Source organism: Salvelinus fontinalis, chromosome 5 (genome assembly GCF_029448725.1).
Source record: "Salvelinus fontinalis isolate EN_2023a chromosome 5, ASM2944872v1, whole genome shotgun sequence".
NCBI classification, from domain to species: Eukaryota; Metazoa; Chordata; class Actinopteri; order Salmoniformes; family Salmonidae; genus Salvelinus; species Salvelinus fontinalis.
Window position 1 is genome coordinate 9,164,280 of NC_074669.1, and position 25,741 is coordinate 9,190,020.

Here is a 25,741-nt window from a genome sequence, read left to right on the forward strand (position 1 = left end):
TGAGTCTAGTAGCATAGACTCTCCATTGAATACAGGCCGTTGACGTCAACAACCCTCATCAAATAGTCAAAACCAGATTACAATAATGAGATGTATCCACCAATCGAAAGAAAAGAGGGGCGGGAGCTAAACAGCCTACCGTGGCACTTTGTGAACAACATTTTACGTTTCAATCATTTAGCAGACACTCTTAGCCAGAGTGATTTACAGTAGTTTGTGCATAGATGCTTGTATTTTTTTTCTCCATGCTGGTCCCCCGTGGTAATCAAACCCACAACCCCGGTGTTGCAAGCGCCATGCTCTACCAACTGAGCCACAATGACTCCCTTTGTTAGGTTATCTCGAAAAAAAAAAACGTACAAAAAAAAACTAAGCAAATCAATTAAGAACAAACCCGGAAGACGCTGGGCCAATTGTGCGCCGCCCTATGGGACTCCCAATCACGGCCAGTTGTGATACAGCCTAGATTCTAACCAGGGTGCTTGTAGTGCCAAAGACTGCTGCGCCACTCGGGAGCCCACTAATTGTATTGGTTTCATACAAGCGAAATGCTTGTTAGTATAGTCATAATATTTGGCTGTACTGAAATACCAGTCGAAAAACAGGGAAGGTTTGGGTCAAGCCACACCCACCAAATGGGAACAAACGTACCTCAAAGTCGACAAGAACGTTTTGGGAGGAAACGTGTGGTTCAGTACAAACAGTTCCACAATGTAGCAAACGTTCAAGCGAATTGAATGCACCTCAGAAAAAAGTTACCGTAGCAAACGTAGTTGGCGTGGCTGCAGAAACGGGAGTCAAAGGAACAATTTGAGGATTACGGGTTTTAACGGACAACGTGTCTTTAGAATAATCTGTAAGTACATTTTCTAAAATATAATTTTAGGTCTATCTCTTACTAACATGAAGTACATAGCTAGCCTTGCTGGGCAGCAGATAATTTAATCCTACAGTTTGAGTTTTCTGACTAAAGAAAAGAAATTATGTAAGGCAGTGTTTATTTGACCGGCTGAAAAGGAATAAAGTAGGCTATATTAGGCTAAATGATCCTGCGTATGATAGTGATTTATTAATACATTTTCGAATTCCAAAGCGCATAGTAACTCAGACTAGCGTTTCACGTGATACACACGTTACACTGGGTGGTCCAGCGTAGTTGACTAAACTCAACTCCATCGTGAAGGAAGTTTCTGACGAACGGAGTCGAGCAGAGAACAGGCTTTGTGGAATTAATCTCCGACTAAATCGATTCGCTCAAGGTCAATATTTAAAAAACATATTTAGTTCTGAAACGTATACCTTGAATCTGACGACAGGCCTAGGTCTCCAAATACTTATTGAGCATGCGCATTTTCGCTGAGTTGCCATCTTCGAGAAAAAGAAATTAGCATACAGCCAGTTGTAGTTTATTAATTTTTGAAAAATTATTAGATTAAAGCAAACAAAGGCACTCCTCTACAGAGGACAAACATAGGTACAAGGTAAGCGTTTCATAATGTACATTAAAGTAGGCTATAGACCTTGGGTGAATGGACTAGTCGCGCCTTAACAAAACATATTGTATTTTTGAAACTGCAGTATAACAAAAGCAGTTACACTGCAAAATTACAACAGTGAAAAAAACATTGATTTGGACGAAGTCTTTGCAGCATATATTGCACTCTGACTGCGATCTTCTTTTGTAAGGGCGTAACGTTAGCTGAACTCCACGAAGCCTGGGGCCTCATTTATTAACAGTGCTTACATTGTTTACTAAATTCTGACGTAAATGGAGATTCTAGGATTTGTGTGGGCCACAAATTATGGGAATTTATAAAACTGTCACACACAACATAGCCTAGTATGTTTTCATTGATTAAACAGTGCCATATTATATTTGTGCTTTGTGAACGAGCGCTAAAACCCTGCCGGAGAAACGCCTTCGTTCACATTTTATGGTAAGAAAAACACCATAATTTGTTGTCTGATTTGGAGATGTTGGAACGGTGCCATGAAAGTTCCTTAAAGAAAGTACAATGGCAAATTTCGGCAGAGGTGTGTGTAGAACGTTAAAGTGGTTTTTCCAAACAAAAAAACGCTTGCAGCCAAGTGAGGGCCAGACACTGTATGCATGCACATTCTGCAAGATTGATTGTCCTTGTGAACAAATGAAAAGTATATGCTACAGCCCACATTTCTTTATATAAAACAAATAGTTTTTCAATATTTCAATATATGATCTGTGAATGATTGGTTTCTTCCCCTGGTTTGATATATGCTCCGAAATTTAAAGGTGTTACATGTAATATTTTTGCCTTGTAATTCCAGAAAATGTATTTAATATATCTACAGTAATAGAGGAATAATAGTGTTTAAAGACATTTTCCCCAAAAATAATACATTTTAATTTTGCAGCCTTCTTATTGTTGAGCCGCCCGCTACCCGATTGTGCCACAGCTACATGCTGTGCCTATAGGGGATTTTCCATTACATGTGTTATGTATCTTAGAGAATAATCAATATAGGCTTTACCGTATGTGTGTGTCTGGGCCATTTGGCTATGGGAAGGGTCATTAGGCATTTCTTTGTACCATTGCTATGGTTACGCCACCAGTAGAATCTATGCTCGGAAGTCTGTGCCATTTAGAGGAGTGATATCCAAGTTAAGATGGGTGTAAATGTAACGGATGCGAAATGGCTAGCTAGTTAGCGGTGGTGCGCGCTAATAGCGTTTCAATCGGTTATGTCACTCGCTTTGAGACCTTGAAGTTGTGGTTCCCCTTGCTCTGCAAGGGCCGCGGCCTTTGTGGAGCGATGGGTAACGACGCTTCGTGGGTGTCAGTTGTTGATGTGTGCAGAGGGTCCCTGGGTCGGGGCGAGGGGACGGACGTAAAGTTAAAACTGTTTCATAAACAAGTTAGAAACAAGACGAAGAGATAAACCAGCAGCATAGCACCCTACATCTCACTGCTGGCTTGCTTCTGAAGCTAAGCAGGTTTGGTCCTGGTCGGTCCCTGGATGGGAGACCAGATGCTGCTGGAAGGGGTGTTGGAGGGCCAGTAGTAGGCACTCTTTCCTCTGGTCTACAAAATATACCAATTTCGGCTTGTTACTTTGTAATAAAGTCTATTTGAATTCACAAGTTCCGGTATCTGGGAAATATTATTGGACCAATATTTCTACTACATGCCACAATTTGTTAGGATGTGGTACTTATACAAATCACTCAGCGCCAGTTCATTTGACAATAGATTTTCTGGCCACAAATATAACATGTAGCACCTTATTTAAATGGGCTATGATGTTGCACACCTAATATTGTACAGCAATACTGTAGCCTACCCATACTGTCAAGGCTACCGATCTATTTACCTTCGAAAATGCTTGGCTATTGAATGAGTGATTTGATAAATGCTAGCCTACTATTTGTTGTGTTGTGGGAATAATTTATACCACTTATGTCCTGCAATAATTTTATTTAGCCCTTTAAAAGTGAAGTAAACATATTAGACGACATGCGATCTCCTTACCAACGGCAAATGCATCTGTTTTATCATTAGGCCTACGTTTTTATTAGCCTAGAATTCCTGTGCATCAAATACCTCCCATTTCTCCAAATTAACAATATGCCTATATCAAATCAAAGTTTACTTGTCACGTGCACCGAATACAACAGGTGTAGTAGACCTTACAGTGAAATGCTTACTTACAGGCCCTAACCAACAGTGCAATTTTAGTAAAAAAATAGGTATTAGGTGAACAATAGGTAAGGAGAAAAAAAACCCGACAGTGAATAATAACAGTAGCGAGGCTATATACAGGCACCGGTTAGTCGGCCTAATTGAGGTAGTATGTACATGAGGGTACGGTTAAAGTAACTATGCATATATGGTAAACAGAGAGTAGCAGCAGTGTAAAGAAGGGTTGGGGGGGGGATAATACAAATAGTCCGGGTAGCCATTTGATTACCTGTTCAGGAGTCTTATGGCTTGGGGGTAAAAGCTGTTGAGAAGCCTTTTTGTCCTAGACTTGGCGCTCCAGTACCGCTTGCCATGCGGTTGTAGAGTGAACAGTCTATGACTGGGGTGGGTGGGGTCTTTGACAATTTCTAGCGCCTTCCTCTGACACTGCCTGGTGTAGAGGTCCTGCATGGCAGACAGCTTAGCCCCAGTGGTGTGCTGGGCCGTACGCACTACCCTCTGTAGTGCCTTGCGGTCGGAGGCCGAGCAGTTGCCGTACCAGGCAGTGATGCAACCAGTCAGGATGCTCTCGATGTTGCAGCTGTAGAACCGTTTGAGGATCTGAGGACCCATGCCCCAAAAAATGTGTTTCCTGAAAAGGCTTTGTCGTGCCCTCTTCACAACTGTCTTGGTGTGTTTGGACCATGTTAGTTTGTTGGTGATGTGGACACCAAGGAACTTGAAGCTCTCAACCTGCTCCACTACCGCCCCGTCGATGAGAATGGTAAGAAGGAGTGCTCTGTCCTCCTTTTCCTGTAGTCCACAATCATCTCCTTAGTCTTGGTTACGTTGAGGGATAGGTTGTTATTCTGGCACCACCCGGCCAGGTCTCTGACCTCCCTATAGGCTGTCTCGTCATTGTCGGTGATCAGGCCTACCACTGTCTTTATGTTTGCAATACAGTTAATCAACCTTCTATACTGAACAAAAATATAAATGCAACAATTTCAAAGATTTTGCTGAGGTACAGTTCATATAAGGAAATCAGCCGTTGAAATACACTTAACAAAAATATAAACGCAACATGTAAAGCATTGGTCCCAAGTTTCATGAGATGAAATAAAAGATTCCTGAAATTTTCCTTTTGCACAAAAAGCTTCTTTCTTCTAAGTTTTGTGCACAAATTCGTTTACATCCCTCTTAGTGAGCGTTTCTCATTTGCCAAGATATGCCACACCTGTCAGGTGGATGGATTATCAAGAAGCTGATTAAACAGCATGATCATTACACAGGTGCTCCTTGAGCTGGGGACAATAAAAGACAACTCTAAAATGTGCAGTTTTGTCACACAACACAGTGCCACAGATGTTTTGAAGGAGCATGCAGTTGCCATGCTGACTGCAGGAATGTCTACAAGCTGTTGAATGTTCATTTCTCTACCATAAGCTGCCTCCAATGTTGTTTTAGAGAATTTGGCAGTACTTCCAACTGGCCTCACAAATGCAGACCACGTGTAACCACGTCAGCCCAGGACCTCTACACCCGGCTTCTTCACTTGTGGGATTGTCTGAGACCATCCACCCGGACAGCTGATGAAACTGGATCTGCACAAACTGTCAGAAATCGTCTCAGGGAAGCACATCTGCATGCTCGTAGTTCTCACCAGGTTCTTGACCTGACTACAGTTCAGCGTTTATTGGTAATTTTCCAGTACATTGGTGCACATTATACTTCTTAGAGTGCACTTACTCTGTGTACTACTCTTATGTGTGTCATTAGGCTAAGGGAAGCCGTTACCTAGTCCAGTGAGGTTCATTAGGAGTAGAGGTCGACCGATTAATCGGAATGGACGATTTAATTAGGGCCGTTTTCATAACAATCGGTAATCTGCATTTTTGGACACCGATCATGGCCGATTACATTGCACTCCACGAGGAGACTGCGTGGCAGACTGACTACCTGTTATGTGAGTGCAGCAAGGAGCCACGGTAAGGTGCTAGCTAGCATTAAACGTATCTTATAAAAAACTATCAATCTTAACAATCACTAGTTAACTTCTACTTCCTCCCAATCCCGGGTCCGGGAGCACCCCCACCAGTAAAAAAGCTGACTAGCATAGCGTCACAAGTAAATAGTAGCATCTAAATATCATTAAATCACAAGTCCAAGACACCAGATGAAAGATACACATCTTGTGAATCCAGCCATCATTTCTGATTTTTAAAATGTTTTACAGGGAAGACACAATATGTAAATCTATTAGCTAACCACGATAGCAAAATACACAACTTTTTTTGTCCACCATTTTTTTCCTGCATAGGTAGCTATCACAATTTCGACCAAATAAAGATATAAATAGCCACTAACCAAGAAACAACTTCATCAGATGACAGTCTGATAACATATTTATTGTATAGCATATGTTTTGTTAGAAAAATGTGCATATTTCAGGTATAAATCATAGTTTACCATTGCAGCCACCATCACAACTCTCACCAAAGCAACTAGAATAACTACAGAGACCATTGTGTATTATCTAATTACTCATCATAAAACATTTCTTAAAAATACACAGCGTACAGCAAATGAAAGACACAGATCTTGTGAATCCAGCCAATATTTCAGATTTTCTAAGTGTTTTACAGCGAAAACACAATATAGCGTTATATTAGCTTACCACAATAGCAAACATCACAACAGCATTGATTCAAGACAAAAATAGCGATATAACGTATAAACCACCAAAATATATAAAAAAAATTCACTAACCTTCTCAGAATTCTTCAGATTACAGTCCTATAACATCATATTACACAATGCATATAGAGTTTGTTCGAAAATGTGCATATTTAGCGGCACAAATCGTGGTTATACAATGAGAAAAGTAGCAAAACTGCCCAGAAAATGTCGGGAGAAATCTTTGGAGAGGCACCTATTCTAATCAGTAACTAATCCAAAACTTGACAAAAAAATATAGGTTGCACAGCAAATGAAAGACAAATTAGTTCTTAATGCAATCGCTGTGTTACATTTTTACAATTAACGTTACTTCAACATACAGCGTGCGCTAAAGTGAGACCGCACCGAATTTCATGGCGGAATTATTATTTGACATTTGTCAACATAAATACGAATTAACAACATAAAGATTGCTTACTATTTGCTGAGCTTCCATCAGAATCTTGGGCAAGGTGTCTTTTCTCCAGAACAATCGTCTTTTGGTTAAAAGATGTCCTCTTCTCCTGTAGAAATAGCAGCTAACAATAGCCACCCACTGGAGAGGTGTCCAACTCGTGAAAGCGTGTGACAAAGAAATCCCAGAAAATTGCAATAAACTGATATAAACTGCTATAAGTCGGTTTAAATTAACTACCTTATGATATCTTTAACACCTATAACGAATAAAAACATGACCAGAGATATAGAACTGCTAAAACGAAAGCTTTTGCAGGACGCCATTGTGATGTCCCTCTTGCGCCAGACGCCCCGTTGAAAAGAACGGTACTTCCGTTCCATGAGCCTTTATAGTGTCCCAGATTGCGCAATCGACTCCATTCAAATTCTCACCGCTTACTGACATCTAGAGGAAGGCGTATGCAGTGCATGTAGCCCCATAGCTTACATGGGGACTTATAAACTGACCTTAGAACAGGGACCTCGATTTCAGAAATCTCACTTCCTGACAGGAAATGTGCTGCAGAATGAGTTCTGTTTCACTCAGAGAAATAATTCAAACGCTTTTAGAAACTAGAGTGTTTTCTATCCAATAGTAATAATAATATGCATATTGTACGAGCAAGAATTGAGTACGAGGCCGTTTAAATTGGGCACGATTTTCCCCCAAAGTGAAAACAGCGCCCTCTGTCCTCAACAGGTTAATCAGCTCTTATTCCCTCATCCTTCACAGTAGAAGCATCAAACAAAGTTCTAAAGACTGTTGGCATCTAGTGGAAGCCATAGGAAGTGCAAAATGACCCATATCCCACTATGTATTCGATAGGCTACAAACCTCAGATTTTCCACTTCCTGGTTGGATTTTTTCTCTCAAGTTTTTGCCTGCCATATGTGTTCTATTATACTCACAGACATCATTCAAACAGTTTTAGAAACGTCAGAGTGTTTTCTATCCAAATAGACTAATAATATGCATATATTAGCAACTGGGACTGAGGAACAGGCAGTTTACTCTGGGCACCTTTTCATCCACGCTACTCAATACTGCCCTGCAGCCATAATTAAGTAGCCCTATTTTGAGATGTGAGAGATCACAATCTTTTTCAATAATGACAGGAATGGAGGAGATCTTTATTCCAATGAGATTGCTAAGGCTAACACTGCCATGTTTAGTTTTGCCCATCCTAGATCGAGGCACAGACACGGTCTCAATGGGGATAGCTGAGGTAACTACACTGACTGTGCTAGTGGCAGACTCTACTAAGCTGGCAGGCTGGCTAACATGGTGCAGGCCAGCTCATTGTGGAGCTGGAGGAGTTAGAGCCCTGTCTGTGCTCATAGATAAGATGAGAGGACCCCTCCAGTTAGGATGGAGTCTGTCACTCCTCGACATGCCAGGCTTGGTCCTGTTTGTGGGTCAGTCCCAGAAAGAGGGCCACTTATCTACAAATTCTATCTTTTGGGAGGGGCAGATCGCTCTGGCCCCCCTCCCAGATGTTTCCTTACTCTTCAACTATTGTTGGCTGTTGAGTTCCACCACCTTCTCGGCCTAGTTTCACAAAAACTAACTTTGCTTAACAGGAACTGAGACCCGACTGATGCTCTTTTACATACTTCCTTAATCTTAATATACAGAACTAAAATTGTCTGACCTGAAACCGACACTTTCTGTACTTACCCTTTTGCTACAATAACACACACAAGCTCTAACAACCTAACCCATACTAATGAGCTAATTATACAATAAGAATCGGCACAAGTCATACAGTTTCCATCATAGGAAACAATACAGAACAGATTGAAAATGTACCGTAAATAAAGAAAATTAAGCTCTGTGATAAATCCATCCCCTGTGACAAACTCATGTTCTATGGGAGACATTGCATAGTCATGAGAATGTAGTAATGAATGCATCATTAATTAAGTTAATGTATAACCTTGAGTACGAGAGAGGTTAAATTTATAGTAGCCGTTTTATCTTGATGTGACCGCTTGTACTTCTACTGGACTCAAGTCTCCTTTACCTTCAGTCCATCTGATAATTTTTGTCTTCAGTTCCCATCAGTCCATTCTCTCGGGGAGTAAACCAATGTACCGTTCCAGACCCCTCAACCTTGGATGTGTGTATGGGTTTCTGTTGCGTACCCTAAGTCATGGGTGTAGCGCTGATGCAGTGTGCTGACATCTTGGGTGTCTCCAGTCGAGCGGCCCACCTCAGTTTACGTCAGTGGTGACAAAATAGCAGCTAGCCTACCGATCACTTCTATGCTTTCAAAGAATATGATGGCTTTCTGGCACCAGATTGCCATACCCTAGATTTTTACCATTGGATTCAAGCCACATTTGTTACTGTGTGTTTTGTTGGGCTAATCCTGGTTTATCATGTTTTTCATTTCAGAAATGGTTACGTTCTGCCATACCACAGGGCAGAAGGCGAGACTGAGAAGCCAAGGAGAATGCAGACCTCTACCTGGCCCCAAAGTGGACCGGATCGATCAGTCACTGGACAATCCTCAAGTCCCCAAGTCACCAGTGGTCAGCTGAGTGGGAATCCGAGCACCTATTCTCATCAATATGGGCCGGTCAGACCATCTGTGGCGTATACACTTGGTAGGGAAGTCGGACCAGCGGTCCCATATACTCAAGGTGGTGAATGTCTACCACACAGCAGTCAAGTAACCAGTGTAGGTTACTGGAGTGGACAGACCCAGAATCAACAGGCACCCACAAAAGAGCAGGCCCTAATGGCCACTAGTCCCCTTTTGACATCACTCTTGACTAACAATGCAGCTGCACAATCAACTGGTGTTACATCACAAAGTGGATACCATCACACCCTGCCCGGAAGGGTTAACGATGCATTTAAACCCACTTTCCAGCAGGGACATGGGTCTTTAGGTGTTAATAGTAACAATTCACAGAGGTTGGTACAGAATGGTCAGGGTGCAACCATTCACTGCCCCTCTGATATTAATGCATCACTGAATACAAATTGTATTTATTTCCAAAGCCCAGCAAGTGGTAGTCAGCAGCTGGTACTTGGCAGACAAGAGGGGGCCTCCAGTGGTACCGCTGCTGCTCTTGCAATGGGTATGAGTCCCAATCATCAATGGACTGTAGTCAGTGGAAAGGATTCAAGTAGGATGGCAGTTCAAGCTCTTCATCAGGGGTATCCACGAACACCAAACTCTTTGCAAAGTGCACAGGAGACAAGTAGTGTACCATCAAGGACATCTCCACTGTCTCCCACAGCATATAAACAACTGTTGCATTTGATTCAAAATCAAAACAATAACAACAGGACTGAGATGAACAGGGTTCAACATGGCACACCTGTCCAAACTGACCCATCAAACCACAGTCAAATGTATCCCTTCCAACCTCTCACAGACAGCAACAACCAGGTCAATCTACCAAATGCTACAGTGGGGCAGTCAATGCCAATGCATAACATTAGCCAGAATCCTCAATACAATGTTATGCATAACCCTTCTCTTAATAATTTTCAAAGATATCGCCCTGCAGGCCTTACCAACCCACCACAACAGAACAGACTTGTGTCAAATTGTGCAAATATGAACAGTCAGGCAGGGGCCATTGAAAATAATGCACACCATGCCCCATATCCTAGGCCCCATATTGAAGGCGTATCCAACCTACATTACAAGGCAGGCGGCACCTATGTTCTGGCATCCAACACTGGGCCATCTTCATCTGTGCCAAACGATAGTATACAGTCTTCAGTCGAGCACACCCGTGAGTCCGCTCCTCCACCATACCCAGGCCAGCACTCCCATGGACCCGTGCTGAACAAGACGGGACATGTGGTTGGGGCAGGAGCACATTCTCTGCAATACATACCAAACCAAGGCTCAGCCCATACACTACATAACAAGCCAAAAAACGCCTATGTTTTGATATCCAACACTGGACCATCTTCTTCTGTGCTAAACCATGGTATGCAGTTTTCAGGCCAGCAAAACTGTGAGTCTGTGCCGCCGTCATACCCCATAAGACAGGGCTATTACGTAACGGTAACAGAGGACAAAAGTGGAAATGGATTTAGAGCAGAAAATGTTATTTTGATAGGAGATAAACCTAATGAAAGTGCTCTGGTGCGGCAAGGATCATCTGCAAGTAATGCCCTCTCTGTTCCTACGGTGCAGAAGGCCATCGCCGTTGTACAACCACTATCGCAGCGTATGCAGACAAACACATCTCTCAATGTGGCTGATAGAATACCCTTGACTACCCAAGGTATGTCGTTCTCAACTGGTGGTGAAAATGTGAGCAACCCTGGGGAAGAATCTTGTGACCAAAGTCCATCACAAGCCAAAACAACTCTTACTGTATCTGCTTCTTTGACAAATGAATCTGGACAAAAAGTCCCCAAGGTCAGACCAGAAGCTACATTAGAATCGGGTGCTGAAAGAACAGTGCCTCAGAATTCAGAAACTTCAGATGTTGAACTGGCCAAGACATATTCAAATTTTGAGTCTGAATGGTCACGATCAAACTGCTTACATGTAGAGAAAGTGGATTCTCAACCATTATCTAATTTGAAATGTCAAGCCACTCAGAGAAAAGAGTTAGCTGGCAGAGAAATGACCACTCATGTGCATGTTAACCAATTGAGTGAGGAAACAAATGAAAAAGTAGTTTCAGATGAGGACATTTTTGAATTGTCCTCAGTTCCTGTAATCAAATGGAGACTTGGTAAATTGAAGGAGTTGGTAGACACTGTGCAACATCCAAAATGCTCTGAGACACAAGTTGAAAGCAAGCTACTAAACCTCTATTGGGATGGAGATGGGCAGAAGCTTATAGATGCTGCAAGATCTGGTATTTTATGGAATATAATGCGAGAGGTTCGATCTGTGTGTGGCGACGATATGTCATCACAGTCTGTCATATTTTCACAAGTCAGGCGCAAAAACTGGGCTCAAGTTGAAGAGAAATGTGTCATTCTTAAACATGATTCTGTTTACCCCGAGGTCCCGGGTCAAGAGTCCTCGTGGTTGAACACCAATAATCAGCTTGATGACATAGACAGGGAGTTTGGATTCCCTTGGTCACTAATATATGACCAACAGACTCTTCAAAGAGGAGATGAACAACCAAAACGGAATTGTACCGAAAATGAAAATTCTTCAGACTCTGCCAGTGACATGCAGACTGAGGTGATTCAGACAGAGAGACCAGCACCCTCTGAATCTGATCCTAAAGAAATTCAAGGGTCAAGTTTGGCACAAAGATCTACACATACCCTCTCACCAGTTAAGAAAGAAAGTGAAAACATACTTTTTTGTGATCCATTTTCCTCCCTGGAGATCAACGTGCTGCCACCAGAAGAGGCTATGCGGTTTTTCAATGGACCGCTACTGCAAGACAAAGTGGGAGAAGACCAGTTGAAATTGCCAGTGGATGTGGAGCTGAATGAGTTGAAAGATTACTCCGTGGAGGATAAATCATCTGAGGGTGTAGATGTAAAGTTGACGACTGTAAAATACGAAGTGGATGTCCAATCAGAAGATTACTGTTGTCTCTCACGTTGGAAGGCAGTGTTCAGTGGGTCCACCAATTCTGTGTCCTGCAAATGCCAGTACAAGGCTGAATTGGGTTTGACAAAGGCCACTGTGAATGCGAAGATGTTTGTCGAGGGAACTTTGGCTGTTGAACCGAGCACAACAAATGCAGAACAAAGGGAAAGCCTGCATTTATGTAAATCATATGGCACAGCAGAAGGAGAGAGGGAAGGGAATCCTGGTAAAAATGGTAATCCCCAATCATGGGAATCTACAGACATTGAATGCCAAACTTTTGTCTTGTCTGATAGTGAATCTGAGACTGATCGCCCATACACTAATGGGGCGAAGAGCTTGCCATTGTCAAAACCCCCATCACTGTGCCTGCCCATCAAGTGCCCAAACATTATTGAAGTTGAAATTGAAGATGTCTTCTCGAGCTATGAAGACTTTCTCAAAGTATCCACCCCAATGTCCGAGCTGGTGTGGGACAATGTACAGCCAAAGCAGCAACTACCAGGTCCACTCCAGAAACAAATGGAATGTGTACAAGCACTTAGTGTCACTTTGGAAGAAAGGGTCCTTGGGGGTAGTGAAGTCAGTCCTACAGTTACCATTCCTACTTCTAATCTGCTACGCCAACCAGCAGAGAAAATCAGTTTTCTAACATCACTCTCCTTGGCACAAAGATGTCACAAGCATCTATCGCCTAAATTAAATTGTAGCTGCAAGGTTAAACAAAAAGGGGTTGGACACAAGAGATGTGTTGAAGGTCCTCATTCAAAATTGTCTGTCCCAAGAAAGCGAAGGAAAATGAGGCAAGGTTTGGGTCCCTTCATTCAACTTGTTCCTGAGGTCAACTTGACTGACACAGATGACGATTTCGAGCCCCCCAATACAAGTGCTTCTAACTCTTTGGAAGAAGAGCGACCTTCAAACAGTCGCAATCTCCAGAAGCCAGCAGAACCTGGAATTGGGACCAAGATTTCAAGGGTCACCACAGTAAGTCTGGCCTTGTTTGGTTCCTCGCCCCAGAGAACAAATGGGACTGTAGTAACTGGCCAACGCAAGGACCATAATTCTTCTCGACCTAGACCTTTTGCAGACGAAGCTCCAGCACCTCCTATAACCCTCAGTGTGAATGTCAAGTCCTGGAGGATAGAGCCCTCTGAGACCAGCCCGCCAGTGGAAAGCCCAGTCAGACAACGGCTCTTCAACGACTGGGAGAACAGTTTTGTGCCAACAAAGAAGACAAAGTCCAGGGGCAGAGCATCAAGACTACGAAACAGAAGAGGCTTTGCTCCGAAGATTGTTTGTGCTGAAGTTGCCAAAAATACTGTTACCTCGACCAGCACAGATGGTAGTGCATTATCCTCTGAAAGACGAACCACACCAGAAAGAACCGTAAGGGCCAAGCAGACTTTGCGGCACATTGAAAGAGAGAGAATCTTAAATGGCCTGAAACTCAGACTGAAGAAATCTAGGATCAAGGTGGTGCCATCCAGCAAACCTGATACAGTGGAAAAAAGTACAAATAAGATCAGGAGCCCTGCTCTTTTGCCTCTTGAGGAGAACAGTGTTCTGAGGTTCAGTGTGCTGCCAGAGTCGTTCAACTTCAAAGATGACTCAACTTCACAGACTGGTTCAATGAAGGGTAAGTAGTACCAAAACAGATATCCTTGCTCTGTCTTACGTAGGGCTGGGCGGTATAGCATATTTTACTGGATTCCGGTATTGATGCAAGGACCAGTTTGGGTTTTAACTGTACCTTCTAAAACTGTATTTCAGTGTTTGGTTTGTTAAACAAACACTACTAGTTTGTGTATCTTAGTCTGCCAACATCTAGTTTGCCTTTTCTTAGCAAGTTGGCGCTAAAATAAATCATGTTCGCCACTAATGCTAATCACTAACTAGTTATCTAAATGTAATCAGTCGGCGCAAATGTAGCTAGCCAGTAATGCAGCCTGATTGATACCATTGCTCAGTATGTTTCTAAATCAGAGAGGAATAGATGGGTTGATTGTTTACTAACACAACTGTGGAGTAAAACATTTGTTTAGTTGTTGACATGTAAACTATATTTCTTCAATGTTTATTGAAAACAAATAGATTTGCTCAATGAGCACTTGTCTCTCAAATACATTGTTATAGTTGTTGGTTAGCTAGCTAGTGAATTTTTGCCATATTAGCATTGACATGAAATCGGTCAAAACACCTCGACATTTGTATCAAGAAAAATATTATACTAACTGAAACAAGTCCCTTACGATTTCCCACATGATAGTTTCTTGTATTGTTGGTAGCTATCTGGCTATCCAGAATCCCAACAACTCAGACTTCTGTCCCATTTGAAGCGTGCGGATTGTTTTCGTGACGTCAGCTAACCCATCTTTAGGCGAAGCAGGATTTCTAGCTAGCTACATGATGTAAGAGAATACACACATAATGTAACAATTGTATAGGGTCCCCTATGAAACACTGACCAACACATTCGTTCCTATCCTGTCAAAATAATTCCTCCCTGGCTTATTAATTTGTTGTCATGTCAAATAACAATGTATTCAAAGTGATGCCCTCTATATTCCAACTATTGAGTTACAATATCATTATACTTCCATGATTTCAACACTTCGCCAATAAACTACTGTAGGCCTAGATTTTCTTCTCCCATATCTATCATGCAGCCCTACAGGACAGTGTGAAAATGATTCAAAAAGTGCAGGAAATGCAGAAATGTATGAAAATGCAGAACATTATATTTGGTTGAAGTTGTTTTATACTGTTCAATCAGAATGTAGAATGCCACATTGAAATCACTTAATTTATGTGTTGCCACCCTAGGGTCCTGAATATTTAGAACTTGTATTATTCAAAAACATAAAATGCGGTCATACCGTCAAAAATGTGAACAATATTGTGATATGAGATTTTGGCCATATCGCCCAGCCCTAGTCTTACTCCAATTATGGTTACTCCAATTACGATTACCTGTAATTAGACATTTATACCTACCCTTTTCACATTGAAACACTTTTTCCCATAAGAAATGGCTGGTGCTGATGCTGTTGCTACGACGACTGAGAGTCCTAAAACAATAGTCCGGAAATCCCAAGGTAATAGCATGCTCTATCCAACCACATGTTGAAAATGTATGTATTATGGCTTCCTACATTGCATGTCTTTTGTAAGGAAAGTGTTTTTTGTATACTACCGTTCAAAATGTTGGGGTTACTTAGAAATGTCCTTGTTTTTGAGTCCTCAACTGGCAGCTTCATTAAATAGTACCCGTAAAACACCAGTCTCAACGTCAACAATTGCAAAAGGGTTTTCTAATGATCAATTAGCTAATCCAAGTTTATCATTTTAAAAGGCTAACACAATGTGCCATTAAAACACAGGAGTGATGGTTGCAGATAATGGGCCTCTGTACACCTATGTAGATAATCCATTCAAAATCAGCCGTTTCCAGCTACAATAGTCATTTACAACATTAACAATGTCTACACTGTATTTCTGATCAATTTGTTATTTTAATGGACAAAAAAAATAGCTTTTCTTTCAAAAACAAGGACATTTATAAGTGACCCCCAACTTTTGAACGGTAGTGTATCTATGCAGTTCCAGATCTCTATTTATTCCTTTCTGTCAAATGTGAGGTGTTTTAAATTTATTGTAACAAATTAACTATTACACTCCCAGTAGGTTTATGGTCTGCTGGCCCTCAGAAGAGATATTGTCCTCTCACCTCTTCGACCACTAAAGTCCCCAAGTCTTCCTCCACTGCCTTCCAGGAGTTTCAGATGAAATTCAAGCGGCTATCCCAAGACTAGTTTGTATTGCCTCCAGTTAAGGAATGGAGGAGTGGAGTGAGGACTGTTGACAATCTGTTTCTTGTAACTTGTTTCCAATGGAAATATAGTCTGTACAATTTCAGTTTTTTTTGTTTATGACAACCTTTTTCAAAATAAAATTATGTTATTTTGGAATGCAGATATTGACCTTATTGTGGTAAGGTTGGGCAGTTCATAATATGGTTATTTTTTTTATCGTAATAATTGTTTATATTCTTAAATGACTGAGACAATATATCTGACAGTATCCTCTACCTCAGGCCTGACGGTCAACATTGCAAGACTTTGTCATTAAAAAACATTAAACAAAGTTTTGTGGCCCATTGGATGGCTATTTTCTTGTCAATGTCATTTCAGACTTTTTTTAAAAAAGTTTGGGGTTAACAATATTTTATGCAAACCTCATGTTTATTGTTTGCACGGATATCAGAATTTGGACTATGAAAATGTACTGCAGTTTATTTGAATTTGTAGGCTACATAATTTCACCTCTTGACTCTTACCTTCTACATTCTCATACCTTATCAATAGTTACATTCTCAATAGTTATTTTGCTGGAGTTTAAACCGATTCCTTTTGTTGCCACAGGATGAACAGTACTGTATGGTTCAAGATACTGAGACAGCTTCAACAACGTTGCATTGCATTAGTTAGACCTTTGTATTCTGGTTCTGTATTTTAGTATTAAACTTTTATAGTTCTTCGTAGTTATAGATTGAAATTTGTGAAAAACTGAACGTGTGACAGACAAAAACAACACTGCCAGGAAACGTGTCATTAGTCACCTGGTGCATTACCGTATGGTGTATTAATGTATATATTTTTTTACTTTTCATTTTTTGTACCTGGTGTTATTTCTTTAATATGTTGGTTTATTTTGTTATTTGTTTCTAAATAAATATTTGACATACTTTATATTGGTTTTTATCTCTAGAGCATCCTTCACTTGGATATTCTTGTTGACTTTAGAGGGTATTTGCAAGCTGGGTACATTCTGTTGCCAGAGCCAGATGTGTCTATTGGTTAGGTGTGAATGCTAATCCAGAGCAATTAGCACTAGTCTGTGACACTGTTGGGTGTCAATTGTTTAGGCTCCCAGAGTTGTTCTTGATTGCAAACAAAAGTTGTTCTCACATGAAACCCTTTGAATTCTTAGGATGTTTTTTTCATGGCCTCTTTCAAACGACTTTTGTTTTACACCACCTTTGTTCAGACAGTCAGAATGTGGAGGTCGTTGCAGAATGTCCAGAACGCTCAGGTGCCAACACAATGTCTCAACCATTAGGGTGCACAGTTTAGCAGATGTTATCGCAGGTGCAGTGAAATGCTTATGCTTCTAGCTCCAACAATGCAGCAACATCTAGCAATATAATAACGCACACAATCTCTTGTTTTTTAACTTTTGGATTAAGATTTATCAGAAGTGCAAGGTCAGAAAGAGCAATATCAGAGTCTGGAATATAAATAAACAGTATGTGAATGTTGTGTATAGACAGTATATGAATAGAAAATGTGTGTACAGCAGTAGTTTATATAGCATGAGCCAGAATACAGTATATACAGTTGAAGTCGGAAGTTTACAAATACATTTAAACTCAGTTTTTCACAATTCCTGACATTTAATCCAAGTAAAAATTCCCTGTTTTAGGTCAGTTAGGATCACTACTTTATTTTAAGGATGTGAAATGTCAGAATTATTTTTATTTATTTATTTCACCTTTATTTAACCAGGTAGGCTAGTTGAGAACAAGTTCTCATTTGCAACTGCGACCTGGCCAAATAAAGCAAAGCAGTGTGACACAGACAACAACACAGAGATACACATGGAGTAAACAATAAACAAGTCAATGACACAGTAGAAAAAAGAAAGTCTATATACAGTGTATGCAAAAGGCATGAGGAGGTAGGCAATAAATAGGCCATAGGAGTGAATAATTACAATTTAGCAGATTAACACTCGAGTGATAAATGAGCAAATGATGATGTGCAAAAGAGCAGAAAAGTAAAGAAAATAAAAACAGTATGGGGATGAGGTAGGTAGATTGGGTGTGCTATTTACAGATGGACTAAGTACAGCTGCAGCGATCGGTTAGCTGCTCAGATAGTTGATGTTTAAAGTTGGTGAGGGAAATAAAAGTCTCCAACTTCAGCGATTTTTGCAATTTGTTCCAGTCACTGGCAGCAGAGAACTGGAAGGAAAGGCGGCTAAATGAGGTGTTGGCTTTGGGGATGATCAGTGAGATATACCTGCTGGAACGTGTGCTACGGGTGGGTGTTATCGTGACCAGTGAACTGAGATAAGGCAGAGCTTTACCTAGCATAGACTTATAGATGACCTGGGGCCAGTGGGTCTGGCGACCTAAAGCATACAGGTCGCAGTGGTGGGTGTTATAAGGGGCTTTGGTAACAAAACGGATGGCACTGTGATAGACTGCATCCAGTTTGCTGAGTAGAGTATTGGAAGCTATTTTGTAGATGACATCGCCGAAGTCGAGGATCGGTAGGATAGTCAGTTTTACTCAGGTAAGTTTGGCGGCGTGAGTGAAGGAGGCTTTGTTGCGAAATAGAAAGCTGATTCTAGATTTGATTTTGGATTGGAGATGTTTAATATGAGTCTGGAAGGAGAATTTACAGTCTAACCAGACACCTAGGTATTTATAGTTGTCCACATATTCAAGGTCGGAACCGTCCAGGGTGGTGATGCTAGTCGGGCGGGCGGGTGCGGGCAGCGAACGGTTGAAAAGCATGCATTTGGTTTTACTAGCGTTTAAGAGCAGTTGGAGGCCACGGAAGGAGTGTTGTATGGCATTGAAGCTCATTTGGAGGTTAGTTAGCACAGTGTCCAAGGAAGGGCCAGGAGTATACAGAATGGTGTTGTCTGCGTAGAGGTGGATCAGGGAATCGCCCGCAGCAAGAGCGACATCATTGATATATACAGAGAAAAGAGTCGGCCCGAGAATTGAACCCTGTGGTACCCTCATAGAGACTGCCAGAGGTCCGGACAACAGGCCCTCCGATTTGACACACTGAACTCTGTCTGCAAAGTAGTTTGTGAACCAGGTGAGGCAGTCATTTAAAAAATCAAAGCTATTTAGTCTCCCGATAAGAATATGGTGATTGACCGAGTCGAAAGCCTTGGCCAGGTCGATTAAGACGGCTGCACATTACTGTCTTTTATCGATGGCGGTTATGATATCGTTTAATACCTTGAGCGTGACTGAGGTGCACCCGTGACCGGCTCGGAAACCGGATTGCACAGCGGAGAAGGTATGGTGGGATTCGAAATGGTCAGTGATCTGTTTATTAACTTGGCTTTCAAAGACTTTAGATAGGCAGGGCAGGATGGATATAGGTCTGTAACAGTTTGGGTCTAGGGTGTCACCCCCTTTGAAGAGGGGGATGACCGCGGCAGCTTTCCAATCTTTAGGGAGCTCGGACGATACGAAAGAGAGATTGAACAGGCTGGTAATAGGGGTTGCAACAACGGCGGCAGATAGTTTTAGAAAGAGAGAGTCCAGATTGTCTAGCCCAGCTGATTTGTACGGGTCCAGGTTTTGCAGCTCTTTCAGAACATCTGCTGTCTGGATTTGGGTGAAGGAGAAGCTGGGGAGGCTTGGGCGAGTAGCTGTTGGCCGGGATTGGAGTAGCCAGGAGGAAGGCATGGCCAGCCGTTGAGAAATGCTTATTGATTTTTTTTTGAAATTTTCAATTATCATGGATTTATCAGTGGTGATCGTGTTACCTAGCCTCAGTGCAGTGGGCAGCTGGGAGGAGGTCCTCTTGTTCTCCATGGACTTTACAGTGTCCCAAAACTTTTTGGAGTTAGAGCTACAGGATGCGAATTTCTGCTTGAAAAAGCTAGCCTTTGCTTTCTTGACTGACTGCGTGTATTGGTTCCTGACGTCCCTGAACAGTTGCATATCGCGGGGACTATTCAATGTTATTACAGTCCGCCACAGGATGTTTTTGTGCTGATCAAGGGCAGTCAGGTCTGGAGTGAACCAAGGGCTATATCTGTTCTTAGTTCTGCATTTTAATAGTAGAGAGACTTATTTATTTCAGCTTCTATTTCTTTCATCACATTCCCAGTGGGTCAGAAGTTTACATACACTCAATTAGTATTTGGTAGCATTGCCTTTCCATTGTTTAACTTGGGTCAAACGTTTTGGGTAGCCTTCCACAAGCTTGGGTGAATAAGTTGGGTGAATTTTGGCCCATTCCCCCTTGTCAGAGCTGTTGTCAGGGTTGTAGGCCTCCTTGCTCGCACACGCTTTTTCAGTTCTGCCCACAAATGTTCTATAAGATTGAGGTCAGGGCTTTGTGATGGCCACTCCAATACCTTGACTTTGTTGTCCTTAAGCTATTTTGCTACAACTTTGGAAGTATGCTTGGGGTCGTTGTCCATTTGGAAGACCCATTTGCAACCAAGCTTTAACTTCCTGGCGGATGTCTTGAGATGTTGCTTCAATATATCCACATAATTTTCCTTTCTCATAACGCCATCTATTTTGTAAAGTGCACACTTGTGGGGGTGCCCACCCTCCTGCAACAAAGCAGGAGAAATTACTTGTGTCATGCACAAAGTAGATGTCCTAACCGACTTGCCAAATCTAGTTTGTTAACAAGAAATTTGTGGATTGGTTGAAAAACAAGTTTTAATGACTCCAACCTAAGTGTATGTAAACTTTCGACTTCAACTGTACATAGATTGGGTAGAACAGTATGTAGTAGACATTTTAGACATCCTGTATCTGCAAATGTGTGATATGTAGCGTGTTGTTTCCTGACTGTTAGGATGTTCTGTGACTTTGCTCTCAGGGAGGGAACTGATAGAAGAGCAGAAAGAATGGAACCCATTTGTACTTTCGCCCAACGCCTAGAAACTGTGTGCAAGGTCATTATCAGTTTATTGCACCCTGAGAGCAGATGCCTAGTTTGTGCATGAGTATAAAGAGTGCTGAAGGGGAAGCTGAAGGGGAAGCTCTGAAGGGGAAGCACCCCTTCAGAGCTTCTGACAGACTTGTGCCTTGAGTATTGTTTGTTGTAACCTCTCCGGACAATATTGAGGGAGATAATTCGATAATGCCACTAATTGCATTTGCTATTTCCGAGAAGAGATCATGCCAATAATTACATTGGCTAAATGTAGAAATGATGTCACCTAGTGCATATGCTGTTTCTGAGCAAAACTCATGCCAATGATTACATTAGCTAATGTACATGACTACATTAGCAAATGTCCATAACTACATTTGTTACATCTGGACATACTAATACAAAATGACCAATAAGTGAAACATATGTATACAATAAATGTATTATTTTTTGTATTACTTAAAGGGTCCTGCCACCATTAGAATTTAACTCGAAGCAGATGTGGGGCGTTAATGGGCGTGAACAAGCAAGAACTGGGACTAAAAGATAATGGTGGCGAAAGGACAAGGGGAGTTATTTCATTTGCATATGGGGAGTACCCATATGCGTTATGTAAGGATGTAATGCTATAAAAGCAAAGCTCTGTACTGAGAAAGACGGTTGTTCCATGGAATAGCACGACTTTGCTACTTTGTAATAAAGTCTAAATTGAATTCACAAGTTCCAGTAAAGGTGTAATATTTCTGAGTCAATATTCCACAACAATATCAATAAATATCTGTTCATTTAACTTCGACTTGGAGTCCTTAGTGATAGTTTTGACAAGTATGTAAACATTAAATTGACCAGTACATAGGGCAGCAGTCTCTAAGGTTCAGGGCAGGGTACTAGGCGGACTAGGCGGAGGCCAGCTAGTGATGACTGTCTGACAGTCTGATGGCCTGGAGATGGAAGCTGTTTATCAGTCTCTTGGTCCCAGCATTGATGCACCAGTAACGTCTTCACCTTCTAGATAGTAGCGGGGTGAACAGGGCTTGGCTCGGGTGGCTGAGGTCCTTGATAGTGTTTGCCTGCCAAGAGTACTTACTAACCGAGTGCAAACCATGGAGAATGATAGAGGCCACTAGTGTCCAAAAGGCTGTATTAGCATGGGCAGCGCCATTGAGAGCTTCAACTATTTTAATGTAGTCAACTGGATCGGACTTCCAACTTCATTGGCTGATCCCTCCTGGTGACCCTGTTGGCATCATGTCCAACTGGGTCTTCAGAAGGGATCAGCCAATCGTGAAGAAGGAAAATTGACTACTTCAAAATGGAGATAGCATGGGCAGCGCCATTGAGGCAGTCACAGACGCTATAATGGCACAGATACAATGATGCTGCCAACAGATTTTACAATCGCACAAAAATGTTGTCAGTCGCACGTTAACAGCGCGCTAAATGATCGCTAGACGAACAGGAGATTCACATTCTGTGCGATATGTGTGACCCTTAACTACAGATAGGTTATTCTCAGCTAGGGAATGAACTCAACCAAGTCTATATGGGCCTTCCCATTCTCCAAGTCTAATACTCTAGCTACGCTGCCCCTTTCAACCTACTCACTCTTCGGTAAGGGCTTCCACTTTGTGTACTAAGGATTATCTTACCTGGCTGGGGTCTAGATTCAACCCTATATGGACTTTACCAATAATTTATTACAATCAATTCCAGGCGTAGGTCCCTTTACTCCAGAAATGTCCATCTCTGGCTGAACCCATAGGAGTGCTGAGGGTGCTGCATCACCCCCTGAAAAATCAGAATACATTTTTTTTTAAACTTTTTTTTCTTTCTCACAAAGGTAACTGGGCCTTTACTAGTCCTGCATTATCAGACAGATATACCTGTCTGTAGTGCATACAAAACAATTACAATTCTGCATCACCCCCAGACATCTTCCAGCGGCTATGGCTGAACCGATGACTCATTATGGTTAACTACATTATATTACTCAAAATCACAAGTCAAATATATGTCTTTATTTAACCTTTATTTAACTAGGAAAGTCAGGCAAGTCAATTTCAACATTTTAACATTTATTTTATAACAATTCTGATTCAATCTAGTATCTTTCTTCATTTATCCCCTTCTCTCGCTTCTGACGTTAATGTTCACTGTTTTCTGTGTGTGCATAAGGGCAGTCAGCTGCCTTGTGTGCGACCGCAAACAGGAGATCTTTCAACAGGAAATGCAGGCCAAATTTACTCTCTTCAACATTGTGTGAGCTGTTCCTTTTGTCCTGCGGTAGTAAAGACACATAAGTGGGTTTGTTGTAACTGGGCTAGAGGTCACTAGCATCAGCCCTGACAGAACAAACTTGTATGACCTAACAATCATTACTATTCATTATCCTTAAACATCCCAGCCTCAGTCTGCTCCATTTACTATCAAACCTTCAGAGTATCCACTCCCCCAACGCTGCTGTTGCCACCCCTGCAGAAAAAAATCAATCACAGCTGCTTCCTGCCACAGACCAAGCAACAGGATACAATACATCTATGTACTAGACAGCAGACGGAAACAGCAGAAACACACAGCTCTAATCGAATACTCCCAGACGGCATATTCTCAATGCAATTATTCCGTTTGCATCTCAGTTACAGATCACTCCTCATTACTTCACTACAGATCAGACTGGATGGGAAACAAATGGATTTACACAACCCACACTGTTACAGCCCTGCTACACTGTTCGTATGGCAGAGAGACTCGATGCATGCAAGAATACAGACCTGATAATACTGTAGAACACAGTTTGCATATCAAATATTTATTTATTTTATTACTATTTGGCATTGCTTTTGTATAGCCCATTTATTTTTTCCTATGTGGTAGGTTTTACCATGACTGTTTGTAATTTTGGAAAAATGTAATAAAAAATTTGAAAATAACAGATAATTGGACCCATTGACTCGTGAATGATGTCATGTGAGATTAAATGGATAATAACATGAGTGAACTTGTGCTGATGCCTATTCATCAACAAAAAGATATTGAGCACATGGAAAGATTCATGAGGTTTTTTACTTTGTTGGCATGAAAGCCAAGGCACATGAAATTGACTTTATCCAAAGTAACCAATCAATCAATCAAGTTTATTTTATATAGCCCTTTGTACATCAGCTAATTTCTCGAAGTGCTGTACAGAAACCCAGCCTAAAACCCCAAACAGCAAGCAATGCAGGTGTAGAAGCACGGTGGCTAGGAAAAACTCCCTAGAAAGGCCAAAACCTAGGAAGAAACCTAGAGAGGAACCAGGCTATGAGGGGTGGCCAGTCCTCTTCTGGCTGTGCCGGGTGGAGATTATAACAGAACTATGCCAAGATGTTCAAAATGTTCATAAGTGACAAGCATGGTCAAATAATAATCATGAATCATTTTCAGTTGGCTTTTCATAGCCGATCATTAAGAGTTGAAAACAGCAGGTCTGGGACAGTTGGCGGTTCCATAACCGCAGGCAGAACAGTTGAAACTGGAATAGCAGCAAGGCCAGGTGGACTGAGGACAGCAAGGAGTCATCATGCCCGGTAGTCCTGACGTATGGTCCTAGGGCTTAGGTCCTCCGAGAGAGAGAAAGAAAGAGAGAAGGAGAGAATTAGAGAGAGCCAAGATTTTCAAAATGTTCATAAATGACAAGCATGGTCAAATAATAATCAGGAATAAATATCAGTTGGTTTTTCATAGCCGATCATTAAGAGTTGAAAACAGCAGGTCTGGAACAGGCAGGGGTTCCATAACCGCGGGCAGAACAGTTGAAACTGGAATAGCAGCAAGGCCAGGCGGACTGGGGACAGCAAGGAGTCATCATGCCCGATAGTCCTGACGTATGGTCCTAGGGCTCAGGTCCTCCGAGAGAGAGAAAGAAAGAGAGAAGGAGAGAATTAGAGAGAGCCAAGATTTTCAAAATGTTCATAAATGACAAGCATGGTCAAATAATAATCAGGAATAAAAGTCAGTTGGCTTTTCATAGCCCATCATTAAGAGTTGAAAGCAGCAGGTCTGGGACAGGAAGGGGTTCCATAACCGCAGGCAGAACAGTTGAAACTGGAACAGCAGCAAGGCCAGGTGGACTGGGGACAGCAAGGAGTCATCATGCCCGGTTTGCCGTGACGTATGGTCCTAGGGCTCAGGTTCTCAGAGAGAGAGAAAGAAAGAGAGAACGAGATAATTAGAGAGAGCATACTTAAATTCACACAGGACACTGGATAAGACAGGAGAAGTACTCCAGGTATAACCAACTGACCCTAGCCCCCCGACACATAAATACTGGAGGCTGAGACAGGAGGGGTCAGGAGACACTGTGGCCCCATCCGATGATACCCCTGGACAGGGCCAAACAGGAAGGATATAACCCCACCCACTTTGCCAAAGCACAGCCCCCGCACCACTAGAGGGATATCTTCAACCACCAACTTACAATCCTGAGAAAAGGCAGAGTATAGCCCACAAAGATCTCCACCACAGCACAAACCAAGGGGGGGCGCCAACCCAAACAGGAAGATCACGTCAGTAACTCAACCCACTCAAGTCACGCACCCCTCCTAGGGACGGCATGAAAGAGCACCAGTAAGCCAGTGACTCAGCCCCTGTAATAGGGTTAGAGGCAGAGAATCCCAGT

General features: G+C 41.9%; 1 protein-coding gene across 7 annotated transcripts; it reads left to right on the top strand.

Moving 5' to 3' along the window:
- Positions 1–488: 488 nt before the first annotated feature.
- Positions 489–17,124, top strand: si:ch211-106e7.2 (uncharacterized). 7 transcript variants are annotated; one of them, XM_055922319.1, is made up of 4 exons: positions 489–856; positions 9,232–14,012; positions 15,403–15,471; positions 16,061–17,124. In XM_055922319.1, the coding sequence occupies exons 2-4, from the start codon at positions 9,290–9,292 to the stop codon at positions 16,186–16,188; spliced, it is 4,920 nt and encodes a 1,639-aa protein (XP_055778294.1). In that variant the 5' UTR covers positions 489–856; positions 9,232–9,289; the 3' UTR covers positions 16,189–17,124. The 7 variants fall into 7 exon arrangements, with proteins under 7 accessions (XP_055778294.1, XP_055778288.1, XP_055778289.1 ...); XM_055922313.1 differs by having other exon boundaries at positions 491–856; positions 16,058–17,124; XM_055922314.1 differs by lacking the exon at positions 489–856 and adding an exon at positions 1,138–1,481 and having other exon boundaries at positions 16,058–17,124.
- The last annotated feature ends 8,617 nt before the right edge of the window (positions 17,125–25,741 follow it).

Coding starts and splice junctions, on each gene's coding strand:
- si:ch211-106e7.2 (XM_055922313.1), top strand. CDS start 9,290: ATGCAGACCTCTACCTGGCCCCAAAGTGGACCGGATCGATCAGTCACT. Junction 14,013..15,402: donor ACAGACTGGTTCAATGAAGG/GTAAGTAGTACC, acceptor TTTTCCCATAAG/AAATGGCTGGTGCTGATGCT. Junction 15,472..16,057: donor AATAGTCCGGAAATCCCAAG/GTAATAGCATGC, acceptor TTACACTCCCAG/TAGGTTTATGGTCTGCTGGC.